The sequence below is a fragment of the Atractosteus spatula genome, chromosome 11, assembly GCF_055471065.1.
Source record: "Atractosteus spatula isolate fAtrSpa1 chromosome 11, fAtrSpa1.hap1, whole genome shotgun sequence".
Taxonomy (NCBI): Eukaryota; Metazoa; Chordata; class Actinopteri; order Semionotiformes; family Lepisosteidae; genus Atractosteus; species Atractosteus spatula.
This window is the reverse complement of record NC_142716.1, coordinates 32143435-32166102: the sequence shown is the minus strand read 5'-3', so window position 1 is coordinate 32166102 and position 22668 is coordinate 32143435. Positions and strand designations below refer to the sequence as shown.

The 22668-nt window shown below is 38.4% G+C and overlaps 1 protein-coding gene across 1 annotated transcript; it reads right to left on the bottom strand.

The window, feature by feature from the left end:
* Window positions 1–2033: 2033 nt before the first annotated feature.
* LOC148823855 (UDP-GlcNAc:betaGal beta-1,3-N-acetylglucosaminyltransferase 7-like) lies at window positions 2034–15644 on the bottom strand. The gene is made up of 2 exons (XM_088928372.1): window positions 15282–15644; window positions 2034–13044 (listed from the first exon to the last, which is right to left on the bottom strand). The coding sequence occupies exons 1-2, from the start codon at window positions 15479–15481 to the stop codon at window positions 11871–11873; spliced, it is 1374 nt and encodes a 457-aa protein (XP_088784498.1). The 5' UTR covers window positions 15482–15644; the 3' UTR covers window positions 2034–11870.
* Window positions 15645–22668: the final 7024 nt, after the last annotated feature.

The window sequence follows — 22668 nt, the reverse complement described above, 5'->3', positions numbered from 1 at the left end:
CCGTCTGGTTTTGGTTATCGCTTTATTTCGCTTTTGGTTATTGCTTTGGCTTCGTTGGTTTGTTTTGTTTTGCTTTGTGTGTGTGTAGTTTCGTATAGCTTTGGCTTTGTTGTTTTGTACTTTCGTTTGTTTGTGTGTTTATCCTTGTTTTGTCATTACCTTGCCCTAACGTGTTATGTTCAACTTTTGTGTTCTTTGTACCCTGTTCCTGTTGATTACTCTCGTTTTCCCTTATTTGTATTCCTGGTTCACGTGTTTTTGTGTGAACTTTTGTATATAAGGTTAGTTTAGGTTGTTGGGTACACTTTACACACTTAGTTGATTTTGTATTAGTACACTAGTTTAGTACGGGTGAGTGCCGTTTGTGTGGTATGGTTTTGGGTAGTCAGTGGAGGTTAGTTAGGGTGTTGAAGACGCCGAAGACCGTGTGTTTCGGGTTTTCTTTTGCAGTCAGGTTAGCCATCTCCATTTTGTTTGTTATTTTCTTTTCTTTGGCACCACTCTAGTTCCTTACCCTTGTTATCGCGCTTCCTAGTCCCTCACCAAAACCCACCTGCTTCCAAAAGAATTATCTTAAATGTTACACCCCTATACCCCTAGACACTTGGGGTCGTAACAGTTAGTCAGAGGAGACCCCCGGGAACACTGTTCTCAGCAGCTCTAACCTACTTATCGTCCTCTTCGCGGCCCCCCGAGGGCCTAGACCAGTCAGGAGGCAGTACCTCCCAAAGCAACTCTCGGCGAGTCAGGGGACTTCTTTCACTTCCTTCTCAAGTGACTCTCAGTGAGTCAATAAAATTATTTCTCTTCATTCTCCAACGCTGGGGCAGCACCTCTCAAAGTGATTCCTCCAGTCAAGGGGTTCCTTCTCTTTCCCCTTTGAGGGATTTGTTCCAGTCCTGAGGCAGCGCCTCTCAAAGTGACGCACAGCAAGTCAGGGGAGTCTCCCTTCCTTCTCTACCCCTGAGGTCCCAGAACCCAGTCTTGAGGCAGCGCCTCTCAGCGCATCAGGGGTGTTTATCTTTTCATGCGCCGGAGGCTGTCAAGTCAGCCAACCTTTTGGGAACTTGGGTTCCCAGTGCAGTCCAGGTGCTTCCTTTTTTGTAGAAGCTTCCTGTTCTTTTTGTCACAGAGGACCGGACTACAGAGGATTGGGATCCTATGCGAGGCTCTTAAGAAAGGAAGGTTTGGAGTACAGACGAGATGCGAAGATGTGGTCAGGTACTAACACTGGGGTCTAAATCTGGGAAGGTGTCGAGGGTTTGTTGGTACCAATTCGAGAGGCGAAGACGTAGTCGAGAACAAAAGCTGGGTCCAAAATCGTTGAGGGTTCATCAGTACCAAATCGGGAGGTGAAGGCATAGTGTTAGCGGGTAGGGAACGTAAAAGTACGGAGCTCAGGGAGGAGACCTCAATTGTGAGCAAGGAAAGGAAGACTGGTGAGGGTTTAAATAGTGCCGAGAAGATTGGTGCGTGAACGTTTGGGGAGAGAAGAGCTCGTGGGAATGTGGGAGCGCTTACATGCGCGAGTGCGATTCGTGACACTTTTCCCTTGCAATCAAAGTAAACATCCTTCAGCCACAACATTAAAGCTAAACTGCAATGCTATTTTCATATTTTGGACTTAGGAAGGAATAACAATGATGAGTGCATTTCAAACAGCAATGAAAGTAAAATGTACACAGTAACTTGTAAAACCTCCAACTTACACCACAAAAGAGACAAAACCCGAAACGAAGATGAAACTTGGTTATTTCATCTACAGTTGGTTACTTGTAATTCCTTGAACATTTTCCTGAATTTTGTATTGCAGATCACTTTCTACTGATCCCTACATTTGACAAATCTGAGATTAGCTATTTTCAGTAATTCTGCAACATATTTCTTTCAATTGTACTCTTGTAAATTGTTTTCTCCCATTCAATGAAAAGAGATTGGAAATCTTTTAAAGTAGCTATATAAAGTTTGTTTTATTGTAATTAAAAGATTTTAATACAATTAGTATATTATACAAAAACAAAAATTGTGCACCATCAAAAGTGTCATAACATGCAATGTCAAAACCTTCAGCTAACAGCAAATCAACCTTCGGTCAGTTTTAAGTCTTTGCGAGGTCTCATTCCTGATCAAACAAAAAACAAAAGTCCAAAAGTGACTGAAATCAATTGCACACTTACAGCTAATAGAAATCTACTTTATTTAATCATATTTGTGTCTTTGCAAATGTTGTTAGGGTTTGTAGACCACTTCCTGTTGCCAGATTAGCACACTACAGTGCAGTACTGGACAGGGAAAACTCATACAGTATTTCTGAGCAAACAAATATAAAACCCACAAGTTAAGGCACCTGACACTAGATTCCAAGAACAGATGTAATTTTCAGAACTATAAATTAATTACAGAGTATTTTATTGGACAAGAGTATAATAATATACATAAAGCCCGTACATACAGAATTTTCAAACAGTACAGTTTTTTTTAAGAAACATTTTACATTTTTTTTTCTCAGGATCAATAGCCCTACTGCATTGCAGCATCTGAAGGAAAGGTACAGTACACCATGAAATACCCATGGAAACATTTTCTGACTGCAAAAATAAAGGAGTCTAACCCATATTGCGTAGTAATGTTCAAGTACAACAGTTTTAGGAACTGTAGTAGATAGAAACTCCTATCTGAAAACACATGAATACTGTGGTCATAAGTCTTGTAAATGGACTTTTCCCCAATCATTGTTGAAACCCCACAAAAATTGAAATTTCAGGTTGTTTGGAGAGGGCAGGTAGAACATTCTTGCAACATCTTAGAAGTTAAACCATTTAGAAAACCAAAAAAAAAAAACAGAAATTAGGAGAAATAAGGGCAAACATTAGACCTTAGAAATTATATAATATTTTAAGAGAGGCATAATTAATGTTTTTGGCAGCTTTCAATCAAACAGGTATTGATTCAAGTTGTCCACTCTGAGAAAAATTTCACTTCAAATTTTGAAACATACACTGGATAGATTAAATGAGCAAATATGTTTAGGGAATTGCACAAATTTTACAAGATGTACCTTCACGAGAAGTGTGTTTCAGAGAATCAGGTAAACTATTGTGGTGTGACTTGACAGTATTCTGGGATGCAAGAACAGGCAAATCAGATTTGGTCAAGAAAAACAAAAATTGTACTATGAGGTCATTGTATGCTGTCCTGTCCAACAACTTGACTTTGACCTTAGCCATTATGATAAGTGAGGAACACACCCGCAGTGCTATTGAGCAACTTTTAACAGCTATTAGATACCAGGAAAAGAACATTTTCAGGTGTAATACAGTACATTATCTTTACAAATAGTGATTGCTCCATAGTGTTACTCAGAGCCACACTAAATATTTTCAATATTTAGTGACCATTTAAGGACCATTAGGAATGCTATCTCAAAAGGTGTTGGAAAATTGGCAATGGGCTTACACAGGACCCTGGATTAAGTTTTACTATAATGATGGCTTGTAAATGCGATATTATGAGCTAATGAACAGTGTAAAAAAAATTACAGTGGAAAGGATAAAATGATCAAATATTATGTCCACATACTGTATCTATCATCCAGTGGATGCTGCACATTGGTGGTGGTGGTGGAGGGGAGTCCCCATTGCCTGTAAAGCACTTTGAGTGGAGTGTCCAGAAAAGCGCTATACTGTATAAGTATAAACAATTATTATTATATTTTCAGTGTCCTAGTACATTCGACCGCATTACAAAACCCGTCTGCTTGTATTTATGGCAACTGCATTATCTTGGTAGGAGATATAACACCCTAGGCACACAGTCCATTTTGAATCTCAGACATCAGGTGTTACAACTGAACACTAGTCATGTCACCAATGTTACAGGTGTTGATTTTGAAGGCTTGAGTATTTAAACATCATCATTTCTTGATCAAATTTCACAATATTCATATTAAAGCAATGTCCAATACATAAAACAGGAGAACAATGGGTTTAATTTATACTGTATTTTGGCTCAAAACTCCAGGAGTTTTTAAATTACTAGTTTCGATCTCAATATTGGCAGGCATTTTAACAGGCAGATTACAGCAATACAAAAAATATAATATTTTCCATCACACAGAACACCTATTTGGGCATTTCAAGAATACAAAACTAATGTCTCAAAGACAACAAAAAAAAAAACGAGAACAGATGAATGTTTGGAAAGTTAGGAATTCTTTACAAAGTATGTGAAAGAATTTTCAACAAAATACCGTAATTTTGGATTTATCAAGAATAAGTTAGTGTCCTGCCTTTGTAGAATAGGAGGAATGGATTAAAAAAAATCCCACAACAGCTCAGGCATTCATCTTTAGAACTGAAAATTTAAGCTAAATGATAACTGCAAAATTGTCACCCCAATGATCAAAGCAACTCACTAATCTGTAACTTCTCATGCGCCCCTTTTTTCATGGTTGACAATGCTAACACAGGTGGAATACAGGAATACCAAGAGCCATTAATCAGCTACATACAGCAATGGAGTTGACTATTGCACAGTACAGCAGCTCTGCAAGTTTTTGGGTGGCTAGGAATAGTGACAACGAGCTTGTGTTACAGTACCTGCAACAATACAGGTACATTCAAGAATAAATAACTAGTCGGATTTCTAAAATATTTGTAGACAAGAGATACAAATATTTGTAGACGCAGATTTGAGGGCGGGGGGGAATTACCCTTACCTAATGCTTTTTTAAATGCACTAAAAAAATATTGTATGCAAGAGAATTTAAGGCACATAGCTGCCAAAGTTATAGAACATCACTATCTCTCTGTTCAGTTCATACATCAGCTGTAAAGAATGCCAGGGCGTTCAGCCTGACGATTCCGCAATTTACGAAAAACTGGTGGACAAAATGTTTGGGTCGCCAGGGAAAAAAATATTTCTTTGTTCGAGTAATGGTGTTCATACCAAGAGATCAAAGATTGGTCTAAAAACGTCCTGCTTCCCAGAAAAGGTTGCTACTCACTTAAACGAAAAAAAAGTGATTACTCTTGAACTGCATGCTACTGTATACAGTACTTGGGGATGAATTGGTTTTGAAACATGAGCTTTAAAATTTATTTAAAAGATATTCATTTTCTCAGTAAGACTTTTTCCAGAAAACCTCTTCCTTTTGATAAAATCTACTCAGCTCCTCCGACGTCTACAGAGATTACCTACCACCCCCCCCCCAATGGAGGTAATTTGAGTTGAAGTTTTTATCAGGAAATTCTAGTTCTTTCAGCCCGGGTTTAAGTTTACGAACGGCTTATCTGATCTTCGGGTACTGTACTGTGTAAAGAGCAGAACGCTTCGCTCCAGCAGATTTAACGGCTAAACGCTGATAATTTCAACCTTGAGCCACGTCAGTATCAGTGCTCAGCAATTGCTAGCAAGCTTTCGATTTCCTGTTCAGCATATAGTGCGCAAGGAGGGCTTAATCAAAATCCATTATTTTTCTTCACGATGTAAAACTGCAAAACATTTCACAGCTGCAGAAAGAAAATCACTACACTGGCTGCAAGCGGCAATATACTGTACGTTTCTGGTAGGGCAAAGTTACTGCCGATAAAACGGCAGCAACTAAGAGGACCAAAGACATCAAATTTATAGGGTGACTAAAAAACGATTAGTCCCACAGAAACGCAATAAGAGAACTACAGTAATATATATATATAAAACTAAAGAGCCGTTGACCTGCATACTCTAACTCCCTGTCGTAACATAACTGACAACTTTGTAAAACAATAAACAGAGCAAATCTTAAGCAGGAGGAAAAAGATCAATAAAACAACCCTCACATAAGCACTTATGCAAGGTTCCACTACACCATGCTGCTCCTCTGATACTGTATGTCTTGAGCTCAGGCATTACCTTTATATAGGAAAGCTGAAGGTCCACAGCTGATGTTAATTAGGATGTGACCTCCGGCAAAACACTAACAGAGACAACAACAGGCTACAATCCCAACAGAGAGGGGGTTAGGGATGGCCTAAATGTAACAGATTTAAATACTGAATGTTGGCTGTAATACTCTTTATTGTGGTCAATCTCAAAATTACTCTTACACAATTGCATTAACTTTTCAGATGCTCGAAAGAAACATTTTTCAATTGCTTGCCTGAATAAAGCTTTATCAAATAATTGTGTGGAGTAACATTGTCAAATGTTATAACATGACTATTGAAAGTCTACTCATCTAAATTAGAATGCTTGGGCAGGCTGCTCTGATCATATTTTTCAAAAGTCTCATAGGGAGAGGAAGGCTGGACCCAATAACGGTTTTCCAGTCCTTGTCAGCTGGCCCTGGAACTAAGACTGTCCAGCTGGCGCAGGAAAAGAGAAAAAATGGTTCTGCTGAGCCTCATACTGAAGTTAGCTGACTTTCTCCATGATCTTGAGGATTCTGAAAAGCATCAAACCCCTACAAACTCTTCTAAGTTCACAACTAGAAAAGCTTAATTCCTTCAGTGTTGGCTTGTCAGTGTTGTTAGGAACACTAAGAAAAAAATGTTACATGTTTTCCAGGGACTAAATTCAAGAATACTGTGTTTCAACTAATGAAATATACAGTAACCAGGTTTATGTGATCATGATGCATAAACCAATAATGTAATAATAAGAGAATCTGAAGTTATTAACGAAGATTTGAATACACCCATTAAATAGTTAAAAGAACAAGGATATGTTATCACTTCCAGCCCTGTTCATGTTAAGGATAGAACCTGTGACATTTTTTACCGCTAGTGTATTGACCACTTTTCATGCTGCACAGGGCTTTTCTTGTTAAATTAGCACCTGATCTCTCTGTTCACTGCTGTTTTTAATTCTGAAACTAGGAATGTACTGGAAACCTGGCACATGCGCACTGTACACAACAAATGCATACATAAAGGTATGTTTCAATTTACTGTCGTTTGTGTCTCTTTTGTTTAAATGTTTTGCTGTACGGCACCTTGTGATGAAGTCAAATGATAATGTTTATTATTAAACTGCTCTGTAGCCACATTTCTAGTACCTGGTTTCTATTCTCCCTATTTCTTTTTTTTTTGCTTGACATTTGCATTTCTCATCCATTCTTGCAGTGACATTTGCATTTCTCATCATCCTTGCAGTAACATTTGCAAACATTTTCCTTAGTTTACAGTAGCTCTCCACAAATAAGGGGAACTGGTGAGCAAAAAAAAACCCCACAGAAATACAGAAAACGTAAAAGTCTGCAAATGTTCTTAACTCATGAGACAGAGGTAGGTTAAACTGATGTGGCAAATAACCGCATTCACTGCAGGCCTAATCAGGTCAGGCTTGCTGTCCTTGATCAACGGGTGACTCCACCACTTCCTTATAGAGCACCAACATGGGAAAACTGATTATAAGATAACAAGGAAAGAATCACCATGGCGACGAAGGGTTTGTAATAAATGTGTCGTTTTATATTTACTGCATACACACGTAGAATAGAAAAAGAATCCCTGTATTGAAGCGAGGGGGAATGTTTCATTTCCTGGAAAAAAATATCTTTATATTGTCTTAAATAAACCCCTCTCTGCTTTACTAAATTAGTAAATGTGAGTGTACCTTTATGCTAATACCTGTAAAAATTAAACCTGTCATATCCTTCTCAAGTCTGTCTCATTCAGTTTTCTTGTAGACCGTATAATTTCCATTCAATGCATTGTGCATGACATTGTTCGATGAGAAATGAAAATGCTACGGTGGGTAAGATTTGAAAGGGAATCTCTGCTGCAACATCTGATTTCATTACACAGCAACTAATGTAATGGAGTAGGATGGAATTTGCCGTAATAGTTCAATAAATGTGTCTTCATGTCTGTTGCAATTACTCTACAGACATATACCCTTGTTTCTTTTTAGGCTTGCTGTTTCCTACCTTCCAGGTACTTTGAGTACATTCAGAGATGTCTGTCAATGGTAGTTCCTGATCTAAGATTATTGGCTAAGTAAAGCCTGATAGTATGGGAAGAAATGTCTTTTAACACTTCTTTCATGAAATGCTGGAAAACAGCTGGTGTCAGTGAAACACCAAAAGGTAAATGATTGAGCAGTAGATAAACGTCTTTTTGGATACGGTGACCTACTTCCTTGATCATTATCTGTTGGAATGTGTGATTCATACAGTAGCTAATTTAGAAAACCACTGTCGTCTACATAATTCAGCATACCAGTTCTGTACAGTATGTTCTGTTGCGGGAACTTTTTCATCAGAGGCGCAGGACACAGTCTTGTGCAGATTCAGTTTTATTGAGCTCAATAAGGACAGCAATGCTCGCTGGGTCTGCCCCTCAGAACAGACAAACTGCAAGGGTTTCCCCACACTTACAGTATATAGAGTCAAAAAGAACTTTCAATCTGAGCACTTGTCCTGTTCTTTGATATGTAATTACTTCTTGTCCTGCTCTGGGTTCTGTCCTTTGATACAAGCAAGCATTGATCTGCTTTGTCCTGTTTATGTTATGTTTGTGGGTGTCCTGTCTTTTGTTATGTAGTGTTAAGTCACTGGGGCTGTTAAAGGAAGTCAGCTGTATTGCATTTTAGCATAAGTTTTGTTGGTGGCTAAATTAACAGACCCCAGCACCACCTTCCACAATGTGGTTAAGTGGTACCCAGTTTCTGATTTTGCCTTTTGTTTCACAAATCGCAGCCTAAAAGTTCTTGAACCAACATGAGAAACAGTATTAAATTTTTTGATGTTCCTGGTATGTCTTTGAAAACTTCATGTTTCATGAAGACCTCCTGCAAGGACACCTTCAACCCAGCTTTATTTCTTCCAGCCAGTCTCTTGGACCTGAACCTTCCACTATTATCAGTGGTACTGTAGCTGTTTCTTTTGCTTTTGATATTCTGTTTGGACCTGTGCTCCTCCAGTCACATTAATTTTCTCTCCTGAATAAATTATCTGTCTCCCTCAGGTCAGGGACATTAATGTCTTTCCAGCCTTCAGGTAATGGAGACAGATTCCTTCATTTAGCACTATACCAATGTCAGTGTTAAAAGATACTCCCATAATCCTTTACATAATGATGTGATTTCTGTTCTGGTTTTAATTGCACTTCTGTATAGTTTCAACTTGCATCGTCTTGTTTGTATTTCACTGTTGACTTTGACTGTTTGACTTTCACAGGTTGACTTTGTCAATGCCTTTAAAGTTTTGTAAGTTTTTAGTCTTCTCTGTTCAACATTAAAAAGAACTAAATCTTTTATCCTGTCTGTATTCTTTTAAGACCCAGGATGTAAGACGTTGCTCTTCTCTGTACAGATTCCAGAGCAACAATAATAATAATTCCTTACACTTACAGTATATAGTGCTTTTCCAGACACTCCGCTCAAAGCAGTTCACAGGTAATGGGGACCCCCCTCCCCCTCCACTAATGTGCAGCTCCACCTGGATGATGTAACGGTAGCCATAGTGCACCAGAAAGCTCGCCACACACCAGCTATCAGTGGGGAGGAGAACAGAGTGATGAAGCCAATTCATAGATGGGGATTATTAGGACGCCAGGATTGCTAAAGGCCAATGGGAAATTTGTCCAGGTTCCTGGGGAAACACCCCTACTCTTCTCAAGAAACCCTGAGACTTTTAATGACCATAGAAGGTCAGTACCTTGGTTTTATGTCTCATCCAAAGGACAGCACCTTTTTAGAGTATAGTGTCCCCGTCACTATACTTGGGCATTAATAATAATTGCTTACACTTATATAGCGATTTCTGGACACTCCACTCAAAGCGCTTTACAGGTAATGGGGACTCCCCTCCACCACCACCAATGTGCAGCCCCACCTGGATGATGCGACAGCAGCCATAGTGCGCCAGAACACTCACCACACATCAGCTATCAGTGGGGAGGAGAGCAGATTAATGAAGCCACTTCATTGATGGGGATTATTAGGAGGCCATGTTTGGTAAGGGCCAATGGGAAATGTGGCCAGGTTGCGAGGGTTACACCCCTACTCTTTTCGAGAGACACCCTGGGATTTTTAATGACCACAGAGAGTCAGGACCTCAATTTTACGTCTCATCCGAAGGACGACACCTGTTTACAGTATAGTGTCCCTGTCACTATACTGGGGCATTAGGACCCACATGGGCCGCAGGGTGAGCACCCCCTGCTGGCCCCACTAACACCTCTTCCAGCAGCAACCTTAGTTTTCCCCCAGAGGTCTCCCATCCAGGTACTGACCAGGCTCACACCTGCTTAGCTTCAGTGGGTTGCCAGTTGTGAGTTGCAGGGTGATATGGCTAGTGATATTATAGTATCAACAATATCTTTTAGTAATGTGGTGATCAATATTGCATTATAAATGAGGTCCTACTAACACATTATACAATTTGAAAATAATATTCCAATAAATTGTACTGTATGTCATATATCCTAACATTGTTTTTTATTCATTCTTCGCAATGTTTAGATGTTATGATGTGTCAAAATTAAAACCTGAAGTCTTTTCAATAAGCAACCTCTTCAAGTTTAGTGTTTCACATTTTATATCTATTGCTTATGTTTTTGCTACAGTACCTGCATGTAATATTCTGCTTTATCTACAATACTTCAAACTTCATCTGCTAGGTGTTTGAAAAATCTTGAATTTTATATAAATCTTTTTGAATTTAATTTGCTCCTTCTACAGGGTTTGCTAATACACCTAATTTTCATATTATGTTCAAAGTATACTAGCTTCACTAAACTCCCGGTCATTGATATAACATAGGAAGAGCAGTGGTCCCTGTCATACTTCACTAATCATATCTCCCCAGAAACAGAATTCACCCTTTATCTCTACTCTCTCTTTTCTATACATTATTTAATTCCCAATCAAAAGACACTTTGTATGCAAACTGTCTGAAAATTAGAATAAGGACATGAAAGTAGGAAGTGGTTGTACCAGGATTTAAACTGGACATAAAACCTCCTCATTTATTATAGAACTAGCTGAAAAGCTAAAAAAAAATCTGAAAAGCTTTGCAAATCCTTAAAACGAAGAAAACAGACGTGCCGATGTGGCCCAATGACCTTAAGTAGGACAGAAGTAGGACAGATATGAAACAGGTGCTGATGTCTGAACAAAAGCAAAGACCAGCACTGTACTAAGAAGGAGTGGTTTATGATACAACATAAAACTGAAGTATTGATAAACCAACAACTGACATCAAACCTATTCCTGATTCATGTGAATATGGTGAGTTGATGATCTATAAAATGCACATGAATCAATGCTGTGATGTTAGACTCACTGTTAAAATGTATGATCTGTACAAAAACTCCAATTTAGCTGACTTTCTCTTGTACTCCCTACTATCTTTTTTGAAGTTCAGTTAAAGTAGGTTCTAAAATATATGGTGAGAAATGTTTATCACTGAGCACAGCTGTCATAGGGGCCACATGACTTTGATAAATGTGTAATTTACACGTTTTATTTAAGAGCTCAGCACTGTCTTCTGACATAAGAAGGTGGAAGTTCAAGCTTTTAAAAAAGAACTTTGACTATTTGAGTACACTCTACTGGTAACAAATTAACTTTTCTAAGGCCTGTGCATAATACCCCCTCTCAGATCAAAAAGTCGTAACAAACAAGGACGATTTGGTTCAGTTTTAAGATATGTTTTACAGTAGGGTAATGATAAACAGTAACTACTGATACGTTTTTTTCTCCCACACCTGGGGCTTCCAATTGATCCTAATTTGCAAAAAGAGTGAAAACACCTTTGAAATTGTTATATGGCAATTGGAGAGTGCCTAACATTATTAGTAGTAGTCCTTTTCTTTAAACTGCTTTTATTTCAAGGGTGCATTGTTAATCTTGCCTGCAGCCTTTGTGACAGTTTCTACCTTGACTCACTCTGCCTTCAGTCTGACCTGTGTGCAGATGAGATCACTGGTCAATAGTTTCCACATTAGAATCAACTCTCCCGGATCAAACCTATGGACAACGAGCAAGTCCTGATAAAAACAGGGGTCTTTACTCATCGTCTCTCTGCCAGGCTCCTGGACTCCCCACGTCTTGATGCCGATGTGTTCCTTGGGGCTCACACTGAGCACCTTTAGGCACATTCCCAGAAAGGCATCATCAATGGGAAAGAGGTCCAGGTCCTCCGAAGCAATGTGCATCTTCATAGCCAGGGGGCCAGCCATGAGAAATCCCCCTCCACTGACATATGGCGGGTAAAAGGTCTCATTGAAGATCTCAAGAGGGATGAAGTATTTGCTATTTTTTTCTCTGACAGGAGGGGAGGTGTAGAGAATTGCCCCAATGAGAAGATCTGGCTCATTACCACTACTTTCCAGAAATTCAACGACATTCCCAGTGTGGACAAAGATGTCATCATCTCCCTTGAAGACGAATGGCACACTGGGGCAGTAGATGGAAAACCACTTGAGGAAGTTGACCTCCTTGAGGGTGAGGTTGTAGAAGCTCTCTTCAAAGTCCCACTGCAGGATGTCCCCATAAAGCCTGTCCTCGTACTCCAGGAGCTTCTGGTGATGGGGGTGCTCTTCCCCTCGGGTGGCTGCCCCCAGCAGGAAAACCAGCTTGACCTTCTTGCCCCTTACCTCCCTCGCCTGGCCCCAGGTCTTGCGGATGGCCTCTCGGCGTCTGTGCTGTGGGATCATGGACTTGACCACTAGAAGCAGGAAGACATCCCCTTTGCACTTCTCCGGGTGGTTAAAAATCATTGGGAAGAATCTGCAGTGTCGGTACAGGAGGAACTGCTGGATGTTTTCCCCCAGATCAGCAAACCACGGCATCATGGCCAGTCTGGCATTGGCAGAGCAATGGACATTTATGACATCCCAAGCTTTGACCACCTCATCTTCAATGACTGACGTATTCCCATCCTTGGCCCAGAAGGAGCTCTGTTTCCGAATGAACACATGGGATTGCTGTTCAGAGAAGCGAGTGTGGCTTTTAAAGACTGCTTTCTGCATAACTGCAAGTGTTACCATGAAGACGGTCACTAGAAGGACTGTATGCAGGCTGCAATAACTCCTCTTGCAGATCCTCCTGAAATGCCTAGAAAGTAAGGAAAGAAAGAGTTGAAAGTGCTGGGGTTGAACGTTCTGTTGACAAACAGAATGCCCAGGTTCTGACACAAAATAATACTAGAAGTCCATAGGCACCAGCTTCTTGAAACTATTAATTTTCACTTTAATACATAAGATAATACAAAAGATAAAGCCTTCTTACTGTTAAAAAAAGCTTTGCATTGTGTGCTAATGAAAATATTTACAGGATCTTCAGTGTCCAGTGATACAGAATATAGGGATGCTTTCATTTTCCTTTATACATTCCTTTATATTATTTTGATAGATTCCTCATGGTCTTGAAACTAGGATGAACGATGGAATCCATCAAATCTATTCTCTATAAATGCAGACTCTGCCACTGTAGAAAACTGTATTAAGCCCCTAGGTTTTGTATTATAATCTATTCTATTATAATCTATTCCTGTCTCATCATTAATGATTAGCCTTGTGCAATGTCACTGCTCTATATGAGAGCAGCGATCCAAGGCCAAAAGGAGAAGTCAGGTGCAGGCGAAGAAGACAAGCAAGCAAGCTGGAGTGAACAGGCAGACAGGCTGGCAGAGTGAACAGACAAACACAGTCCAGAGTCATAGATGGAAACGTCAGTAAGGTCCATAGCCAGGAAAACATGGATGCAAAAACACATAGAGAAGTCAAAGTAAACAAGCCGAGTTTATTACCAGGAGCAAAGTCATTGCATTGAATTTGGTAACAGCACATACGGTAATCCATACATACATCACAGAGTGCTGTGATGGAACAGAGCAATAAAAATACAAGAACCCACACTGAGAAAGCCTCCAGAATTTTAAAACACTGTTTTGTTTGTTTCTCATTTGTTCAGTAAGAACCAGCAGCATCACTGTGTCATGTGCAGTCCTTTCCAACCTTGCTAGGGACTGGGATTAACCACCTGTTCCACCTTAAAGACATTCAACACACCGGCTGTTTAAACACCAACAACCAAGGGAAAAAGAAGGGGTAGGTTTCTGAAGAACCATCAATAATAGCAGACCCTAATAATAGTGTTCTCTTTAATATACCTTCACATTTAACTACATACAAGTACCATTTCACCCACTGTATTCGTCTCTAAAAAACACCAGCGCGGAGTCTCATCACAATCCATAGCAGAACAAACAGACTCAAGTGACAACCCGATATGACTGTACACAGGAGTCACATCCCCTTTACTCATATGTATTTGCCCCAATTTCTGTCCGCTTTCCACCATAGAATATTTATATTAAATTTCAATATAATTCTCCAAACTACTGATCGCATACTACAGGCTCAATGTGCAAGAGTAAGTGTAATATTGTTGACACCTTCATTCATGATTAGAACATGAGGCGTAAATGTATTGTGGTTGGAATGCAATTTTAGCTGAATATTGCAATAGGTTTCCCAGCATCATTATGTAGTAACAATATTATTTCACTAATAACTTAACACTACACTGGAAGTTTCCCATGTAGTGTTCAGATCCAGTGATCTGCTTAGTACAGTAATTAATTGTTTAGTCTATAAGCAAGAGTTGTATTAACTTAGTTCCATACTTATATATTCTCTGAAGGGCTGCTGCTGTTACTTTGGATTCTTTGCAATGGAGAACATTTTTAGTATGGAGCTGATCCTCTGTTTCAGCCTTGAAGCAACACTGAGAGGATTGTGCTCATGCTGTTTTACCATTAGCCAAGCTTACAGTAATTATTACTACAGTATATAAATAGGTGAGAGGTTTTACAAAATTCTAAAAAAGTACCAGGCACTGAATCATGTATCACATCTTAAATGTTGTGACGTCCTCAGATTAGCATAATAAGTTATTTTGCCTTTTAGAACAAGTAGGAGCATGAATGGTTAAGGCTTTGAACCAAATACCAGAGAGTTATGGGTAGCTCCTATGAGTAAGGTGCTTGACTTATTGTACCCCAGTGAATGCCCTGCTGTATACATACTGTAGATCACCTGGTTATCATTGTAAATGAAAACTGTTTTTTGTTTATTTTCATAGAGGAAACCTTGATTCAGGGCAATGTGCAAAATATACAATAATATAATTCAGAAAGTAAATCTAGAAAAGAAAAGAATACATTATAGTAGAAAAAAGTAAAAAAAATACAAGAAAAACATTTGCATTGTACAAAGAAGAGTGAAAATAATGTCCGCATATCACAAAGATAAGATCTGCAAAATATTCAAAATTCTCATTATACTCACATTTTGATGAAATGAAGAAAACAAGTGTGTCCTTCACAAGAGACAGACACCACTGCTAGATGATTGCATGTCCAGCTGCAGGTTGGAAACCTTGCTGTGTCATGCTGTGAGGATTGTAATGTGCTATAGATTCTGCAAACACAAAGTACAGTCCTGTTTGCATGACGTAATATTACACCAGGAAGACAGCCAATCACCATATTACCACATAGTTATAAAGACACGCATTTACTGATTCAGACACGAGAATATCTCCAGAGGTGTCTTTGCTATTTTCCACACAGTATACAATTAGTATAGAAAATAGAAAATTAGTGACCCCCCCCCAAAAAAAAAACACACATGTTCATAGAAAGATTGAAGTCCGGGCTCCTTCCTGAGTTACAAAAGAAGAACTAAGTCATAACAGTCGCATTTGACAGTTTTCCGATGAATGCAAGATTTAAAGTACAGTATTCAGCATTTCAAGCAATGCAGAGACTTTTATACAGTATTTAATATTACCAGATGGTCTAAGCTTTCACCACACTCTAGGGGCAGAAGAAGGCCGAATGAGAGACTGCAATTCCTGTTGAACTTCTGTTATAAAATGAAAAAAATCAAGTTAACACTGGTGACATTGACTGCGTACGTAGAGGTAGGTACAGTGTCACGATGACGGCACTCATGAATATATCTAGTGTGTCAGAATGTTATAGTTGAAGTGAAAATTGTCAATTATTGTTCACTTCAGAATGTTGTAGAAAAATACATCACTATGCAGCTGTAAGTAAAAGAGCCACTGTGAAAGATGGTGTTGTGTCCAACAAAGGAGACACGAACCGGGTGTGTATGAAGCAGGCATTACCTTTATTACGTACTGTATGCATATGGGAGCCAAAGCCGATGAAGCACTGACTCAACTTGATTGATACAAAAGGACACTTTTTATACAAAATCACAAACAGAAAACCCACCCAGAACAGTTTCAGTACAATTCCTTGTCATATATGGTGTAAAGCCAAGGCTGCTAGCCTTGGTACGTGATAAACTGTAAGAATATTCTTGGGTTCCTTTAATTATTGTTTAAGCAGACATTATGTACGTCTAGATTTTGTTAATCGTGGCTTAAACGGATATCGGGCACCCTCAGTTCTGGTCAGGCTGCCGGAAGCTGGCTCTGCCCTTACATTCCAGGCGCGTAGCCAGCTCACACTTAAGTTGCAGTTAGTAATTTTCCATTATTCTAGCAGGATAGTTAGTAAATTATTTACACAGTAAAAACAAACTAGTGAAATAATAGAAATAAATGTTTGATCCCTCAATGGTTTCTGTTGGGGTTTTTTCTGGACTTGGACCCTTTTTTAAAATACTTTCTTTGGAAATTACTTCAGAATAATATTTTGCCTTCAGCTAAAGGTCAGAATATATCTGTCTTTTTAGAGGGTCCTTCTTCTGTGGTTGAAACTGTAGGTTTTTTTTTCTTTTTATGTTACAAGCACTACATTTACGGTACTTTAATTTCCTATTTTTTACAACTCATACATTGTCGGAGCTTAGACTTCAAGTTATTAGACAGTGTTGTGAACAGTTCTTCTAATCAGGCTTCTTCATTTTTCGATATTGCAAAATAATTATTTCCAACAGAAGAAAGCCATTTGTGATTTCAGGTTCACATTGCACAAAGTAAGAATCAAAGTGATCTTCCACAAGTCTGAATGAAAGTGTCATTAGAAATAAAAGTAATCTAACCCATTCTCTCCCACTATTTACCCCCAAAAGGATCTCATCTCAGATATGTCACGTAGACAATGATGCACATTTGAACACTCACCATGAGACATCTTGTAGCATTTACATGTATTCAAAACTTGATACTCTGCATGTAGCTTGGGTTGAACCTTAAGATACTCCATTGTGTAGAAATGTCCAAGACCTTTAAGCTAGACACACGCTCACACATTATGCTATACGAATGATAAACTCTAGATATCCCTCACAGTCAAAATCACAATGTTCTTGCATTATGGTTCAGATCGTGTTCAAGGATGGTTGTTTAGGTGACGCTAGAGTCTGCTGCAGCCTGAGTGTGTGTTTCTGAGTAGAGTGGGTGGAGAATACACTCTGTTTGCTGTAGAGCTTGAATTAGTAGAGCTTCAATTACAATTCTACCTTGCAACTGCAAACATTGTTTTAACATGTTTTTAAACTTTGAACAATGTAATGTTCAACATATGTAGTAGGTCTACAGAAAAAAAATGACTAGGTAAAAGGCAGCTTACAGTAATAGGGACATAAAAATTCACTTTAGGCTTGAACAATCTGACTTTTCTAAAGTTTCCCTTTATACCAATTTGTGAAGCAGTTTCTCACCTCTCTGCTTAAAATACTGTGTAGTGGGGTGCTGATGCAGGATCCTGAAGAACTTCACCCAGATGGGGCTTCACTGCAGTGGTGGATGAAGAGTATTGTGCTGTTACAGCTGTAAGTGACTACGGAAGTGTCTCTTAGAAACTACAGTAGATACAATAGGTGACAGCTGGCTAGTTTCAAGATCTCCAGCTTCAAAGCAAAGGGATGTTTGGCTGATGTAGGGAGTCCAAATTCAGTGATCAAAACAATTGTGAATCATAAAATAATCATAACGTTTACCTCTGTAGGGAATTAAAAACTGCCTCTCCTGGCTATTGGGTGCATTTTTAGAATAGGGAGATTGTACATTCATTTGGTGGCATCCAGGTTTATATTGAGAGAGATTTAACAGTAGGTTGTAATCTGGATAGTTTAGAAGGCAGCTTATCTCTTTTTCTGGGGCTTTTCTAGGTGCTATTTAAAAACAATGAATACTTGATAACAGTCTGGGGTTTTCTGTGGGGTTAGAATGTAAGGCCTTTGGGATGCCATAATTGTAAATTTGTACACAGGGTAACTTGTGTATGGTATGTTTATGTTATGTGTTGTTTAATGTGTGTATTGTACTTTTTAATAAATATTTTGTTTAACCAAGTGTGCCTGAATTATTACTCTTTTCAAGAAACAAGAATACACATGCCTCTAACTATACCACTTGGGTATATTCTTGGCATAAATCATTTACAAGTTGGGGGTTATGATTATTTATTTTACATATTGATAAATCCGCTCGGTCATTTCGTGATATTCGCTATCTTTGTAACCCTCCATTTGTAACAATATATAGAACACATGAAGATTCTTTGGGATGAAAAGTCTATCAAACAGCTTGGAAACAAGAAAACTGTTGTTTTTTTTTCCCAAACGTCCAATGCATTTGCTTTAAAATAGAAGATTCCAAATTCTTAATTTTAATGCCTCTGGAACTGAACATCAAGAGACTGGTAGCCCAGAATCCAACCAAGTCTTAAAGACCCTTTACTGTAAAGCCTAAGTGTTATACATTTGGTAATAATATGATCCAGTAATATTACCACCTTTAAGGGGCTGTATAGAAATCCTTGGCTACTTGGCCTTTCAAATAATACCATCTGTTCCACATGGTTTGGGTGAACATGTATGTTCATGTTCCTAGTCTATTTTGTAGTGTAATCTGCAAAAGAGATCATCTGGCAAAGTCTGCTTCAATTTTAGCCTGAACTATATATTCTTTCAGAGTCTCCTGGAAATTGGGAAAGAGATGTCTTAATGCCCAAATTTGTAAAAGCTGAAGAGTGGGTCTGAATAGAAATATTAAGGGCAAGGAAAGTTGCTGTAGGATACAAAGGCATGTAACATGATTTTGACCAAGGTATTCTGCAGCATATATAGCAAGCCTAACATAATTATCCAACATATCCAGAACATGAGGAACTTAGTTTGGAAGTATCAACAAGAAACAAGATGTGAAACAGTGTGTGGACTCTGTGTGTCAGGGATAACATAGTGATCCAATCACATTTGGTTCATGAAAACTACTGGAAAACAATAGAGAAAAAATTTATAAGGTGACCTTTGTCCTCTTGAGTGCTTAACACCCTCCCACCAAAACTTTGTGTTGATTTAACAATTTTGTCATGACTTTTATGCTTTTATGTGTTTTCATAATGCTGGATATTTTAATGGACTGTAAAGGGAAGTGAGGTTTTCACTGATAAAGTTAAGAAATGACAGAGAAAAATAATGTTAATATAAACTATTAATTTATCTGATAGGAAGATTTTAGCAATTAAATAATGGTTTAAGAATGAAAAACAGGGTTAAGTTTAAAAGCCTGCTCTGAAATAATGGTTAGGCTTTGGTATGATGAGCAAAAAGTAGGATACAAAAATAGCCCAAGAAGCAGAAAGAGAAACACATTCAAGTTAAGAAGAGCGCTCATTGAAACTGTGGTTACATCTTGACTGCAGCATACTGAAATAGACCAGACTGATGAAAGAGACATCTACAAAGTCAAACACACCCCCATGCTGAAAATAAAGTGGAGGTACTGTAACACAGACACAAACCAGAGGAAATAAAGCATGAAGAGGCCAGGTAATCCTGTGTTTAAGCTTAAAGTATGTAAAATCATCATAAAGATTCTGAGGATTTACAGTAGCTAAAAACAAACAAAAAGTGGATGAGTTGGGGAATATAGTAAATACAGTTGAACTGCTCAAAAAAACAATGTGGCAAAAAATGTGAAAGGACATTCCTGTTGAAATAATAAAAGCAAATTAACACCAGAGCTCTGCCTTCTACAGACACAGGAAATAGATCTGGAGATGGTAGGGTATCTGCCTCAACATGGCTGAGCAGCTTGTTCCATATTCCTGCCTGGGCTGGGGGATGCTCAGTGCTGTTCTTGATGTTTTCATGGACTGATCAAACTTAGCTTTCTCCAGTTCTCCAGATCAGCACCTGATCTGTGGCAGTTCAGTCCTCCAACAATGACTTTACCATTTTTCTCTCACAGATATAAACCATATACTATAATTGATTATGTTCTTATTTCCAGAATGTCCTTTCATGTAATATAGATTCAACATATTTATGATTAATGAGGACATTGGATTAATCCTGAGATTTCTTCTCTTTACAGAAGGTTTCTTTAAATTCATCCCTGAACTGAAGACCCTTATCTTAGAACTGGAACACAAATTAACGTTCTCAGAAGTAGCTCAAGAGGATCAGAACTGAAATTATTATATTTCTACCTCAATTTACAGACCTTGTCAAAAGCCTTACTTTCATAGATGTAGACTGAGGTTTTAGGCTTAAGCACGTTGTTTTCTCAGCAGCTTCTTGACTGGCTTCAAAGCACAACAACTTATTTTAAAATGCTGAGCATATTGTGATCTGTACTATACCATGTTTACGTTAAATTAGACCACTGTATTATCATTTCACATTCCTAAGCTGTCTATCAAATACTGACATACTTCAGGCCACAGTTTCACTTGTGGAGCTCAAACACCCTTCAGAGTTCCATCCATTTTCTTTCCACTTCATCCAATGCAGGGTCTCTGGGGAGCCAGAACCTATTCTGTAAAGCAGGTGAAGAAAGATATATCTCCTGATATGGAAGTTACACAGAAGAAAAACTGCCCTGTTAGGTCCAGATGGACTTTTTATCATAAAGTGGGACATATAAATATTACACCTCTAACGCTCTTCAATATGACTACTTAACCACACTGTGGAAGGTATTAATGTAACAGCCATAAACACTAATCATAAAACGGGACAAAGAAATCAATTTCTGTCGCATATCAAAAGACAGGACAAACACCCACCAACATATCATAAAACAGGACAAACCCTCAAAGAGCTGCAGTCAACAAGACAAGCAAAACCACCTCTGTTTCATGTCAGAGGAAAGGACACAAAGTAATTTAATATCAAAGACCAGGACAAACACGAAACAAACTTGTGTCTGATCCCATATAAGAGTTAGGAATCCCCTGCTGTTTGTCTGTTCAGCTGTGTAGACCCAAGACACATTACTGGACTTATTGACTGTGTTCTGCTCTCTTGATGAAGAATCTCCCACAACAATAAAAATCTAAATAAAGCTATGTTCTGTTTTCAGATTTCTTTGTTGAATTGAATTATTTCTTATGTGCTTAGTTGGAGTCTCTTCTGCTTGAGAATATTCACCTGTAATGTAAGACACTATGACCAGACATAGGAACATAGGACACTATGACCGGTTTCAGGAAGATGTGTTTTGCCTTTGTGTCAGTTTTAGGGTGTTATGTCACTACTACCCAGAATCTTTCAATTGTATATTGTTATCTACTACAGGAAAGCTGGCCACACAAATGTTTACCTAGTATATTACTATGTAATACTGAGCTGTTAGAAAGGCAATAGTGAAATGTGAACCTACTACTTCTTAAACAGCTATATTTAACACTGTATTTTAAACAACTGAGATGTAATTTCATGCTCACAGTGCCAATAAACTACTTTTATATGGTAAGCCTTCTTCCCAATGATTGAAGGCCAAACCGTATATAAAAGTTAAATAATATTATAATGTACATTGTCCTTATGTTATTTGCTGCAGCCTGCACTTAAAAGAGAGGGATATTAAACCATTGTACAGGGAAAAGGCAATACTGAGCTGTTAGCCGGACAATGGCAAAACTCAAACCTGATCCTATTATTCTTAATAATAATAGAATAATTAGGCCATTATTCTTATGTGTGCGGTTAAGAATTGCACTTTGCATGGCTGAGCTATTATTTACTACAGCAGCCCCAGTAAAATAGCTTTTATACTGGAAGCTTTCATCTTGTTGAATGCAGGCCAGGTTGGAAAGTTGTCAAGCAAAATGACACTGTCCTTACAGTGCAGCAGCTCACATATTAAAAAGACATAGATTCAGTCTTGCTCTAGCAAGAAAAAATAGAATTGCTACCAAACAGAAAATTAGTATACAGATATTCCAAGTGCTTCCTCAGAAAGTAATGTGTAGCTCAAAGCTCTTTAGGTAACTGTCCGATCATTTCATGCACAATTTACCAGAAAAATTGAGATTTTAAGCGTTCTTTCTGCTGAATGTTGTAACAATATGCATTCACTAGTGCAAACACAAGGAATGCTTTTAGAAACTCTAAAAAAGGTTGGCTGAATAGTTGAAGTCCTTTAATCATCAGTTACAGTACACTGACCATTGATGAGGCATGCAAGTACAGGACTGCCACATCAACCCTTGAACAGTTTTATTTTACACTCATAAATATCACTTATGGCAAAAAATTAAAATAACGTGAAATGAGATTGAACGTCACTTCAGAGCTCGATGGTTTTAACACTGCTCCAGATTGTCACCTTTCTATGAAATCACATGCTGATCACCTGCCTGTTTTTATCAGAATGTACAGTATATGCGGATGTTTCCATGTAGCAGTAACCCTATGCAGGACCTGTAGCCACCAACATCACCAGCGGTTTTACAGATACAGA

What these genes read in the sequence shown, in the direction of transcription:
- LOC148823855 (XM_088928372.1), bottom strand. Translation starts at nt 15,481, where the DNA reads ATGGTGATTGGCTGTCTTCCTGGTGTAATATTACGTCATGCAAACAGG. An exon ending in TTTCTTCATTTCATCAAAAT is followed by an intron (nt 13,045 to 15,281) that starts GTGAGTATAATG and finishes CTTACTTTCTAG; the next exon opens with GCATTTCAGGAGGATCTGCA.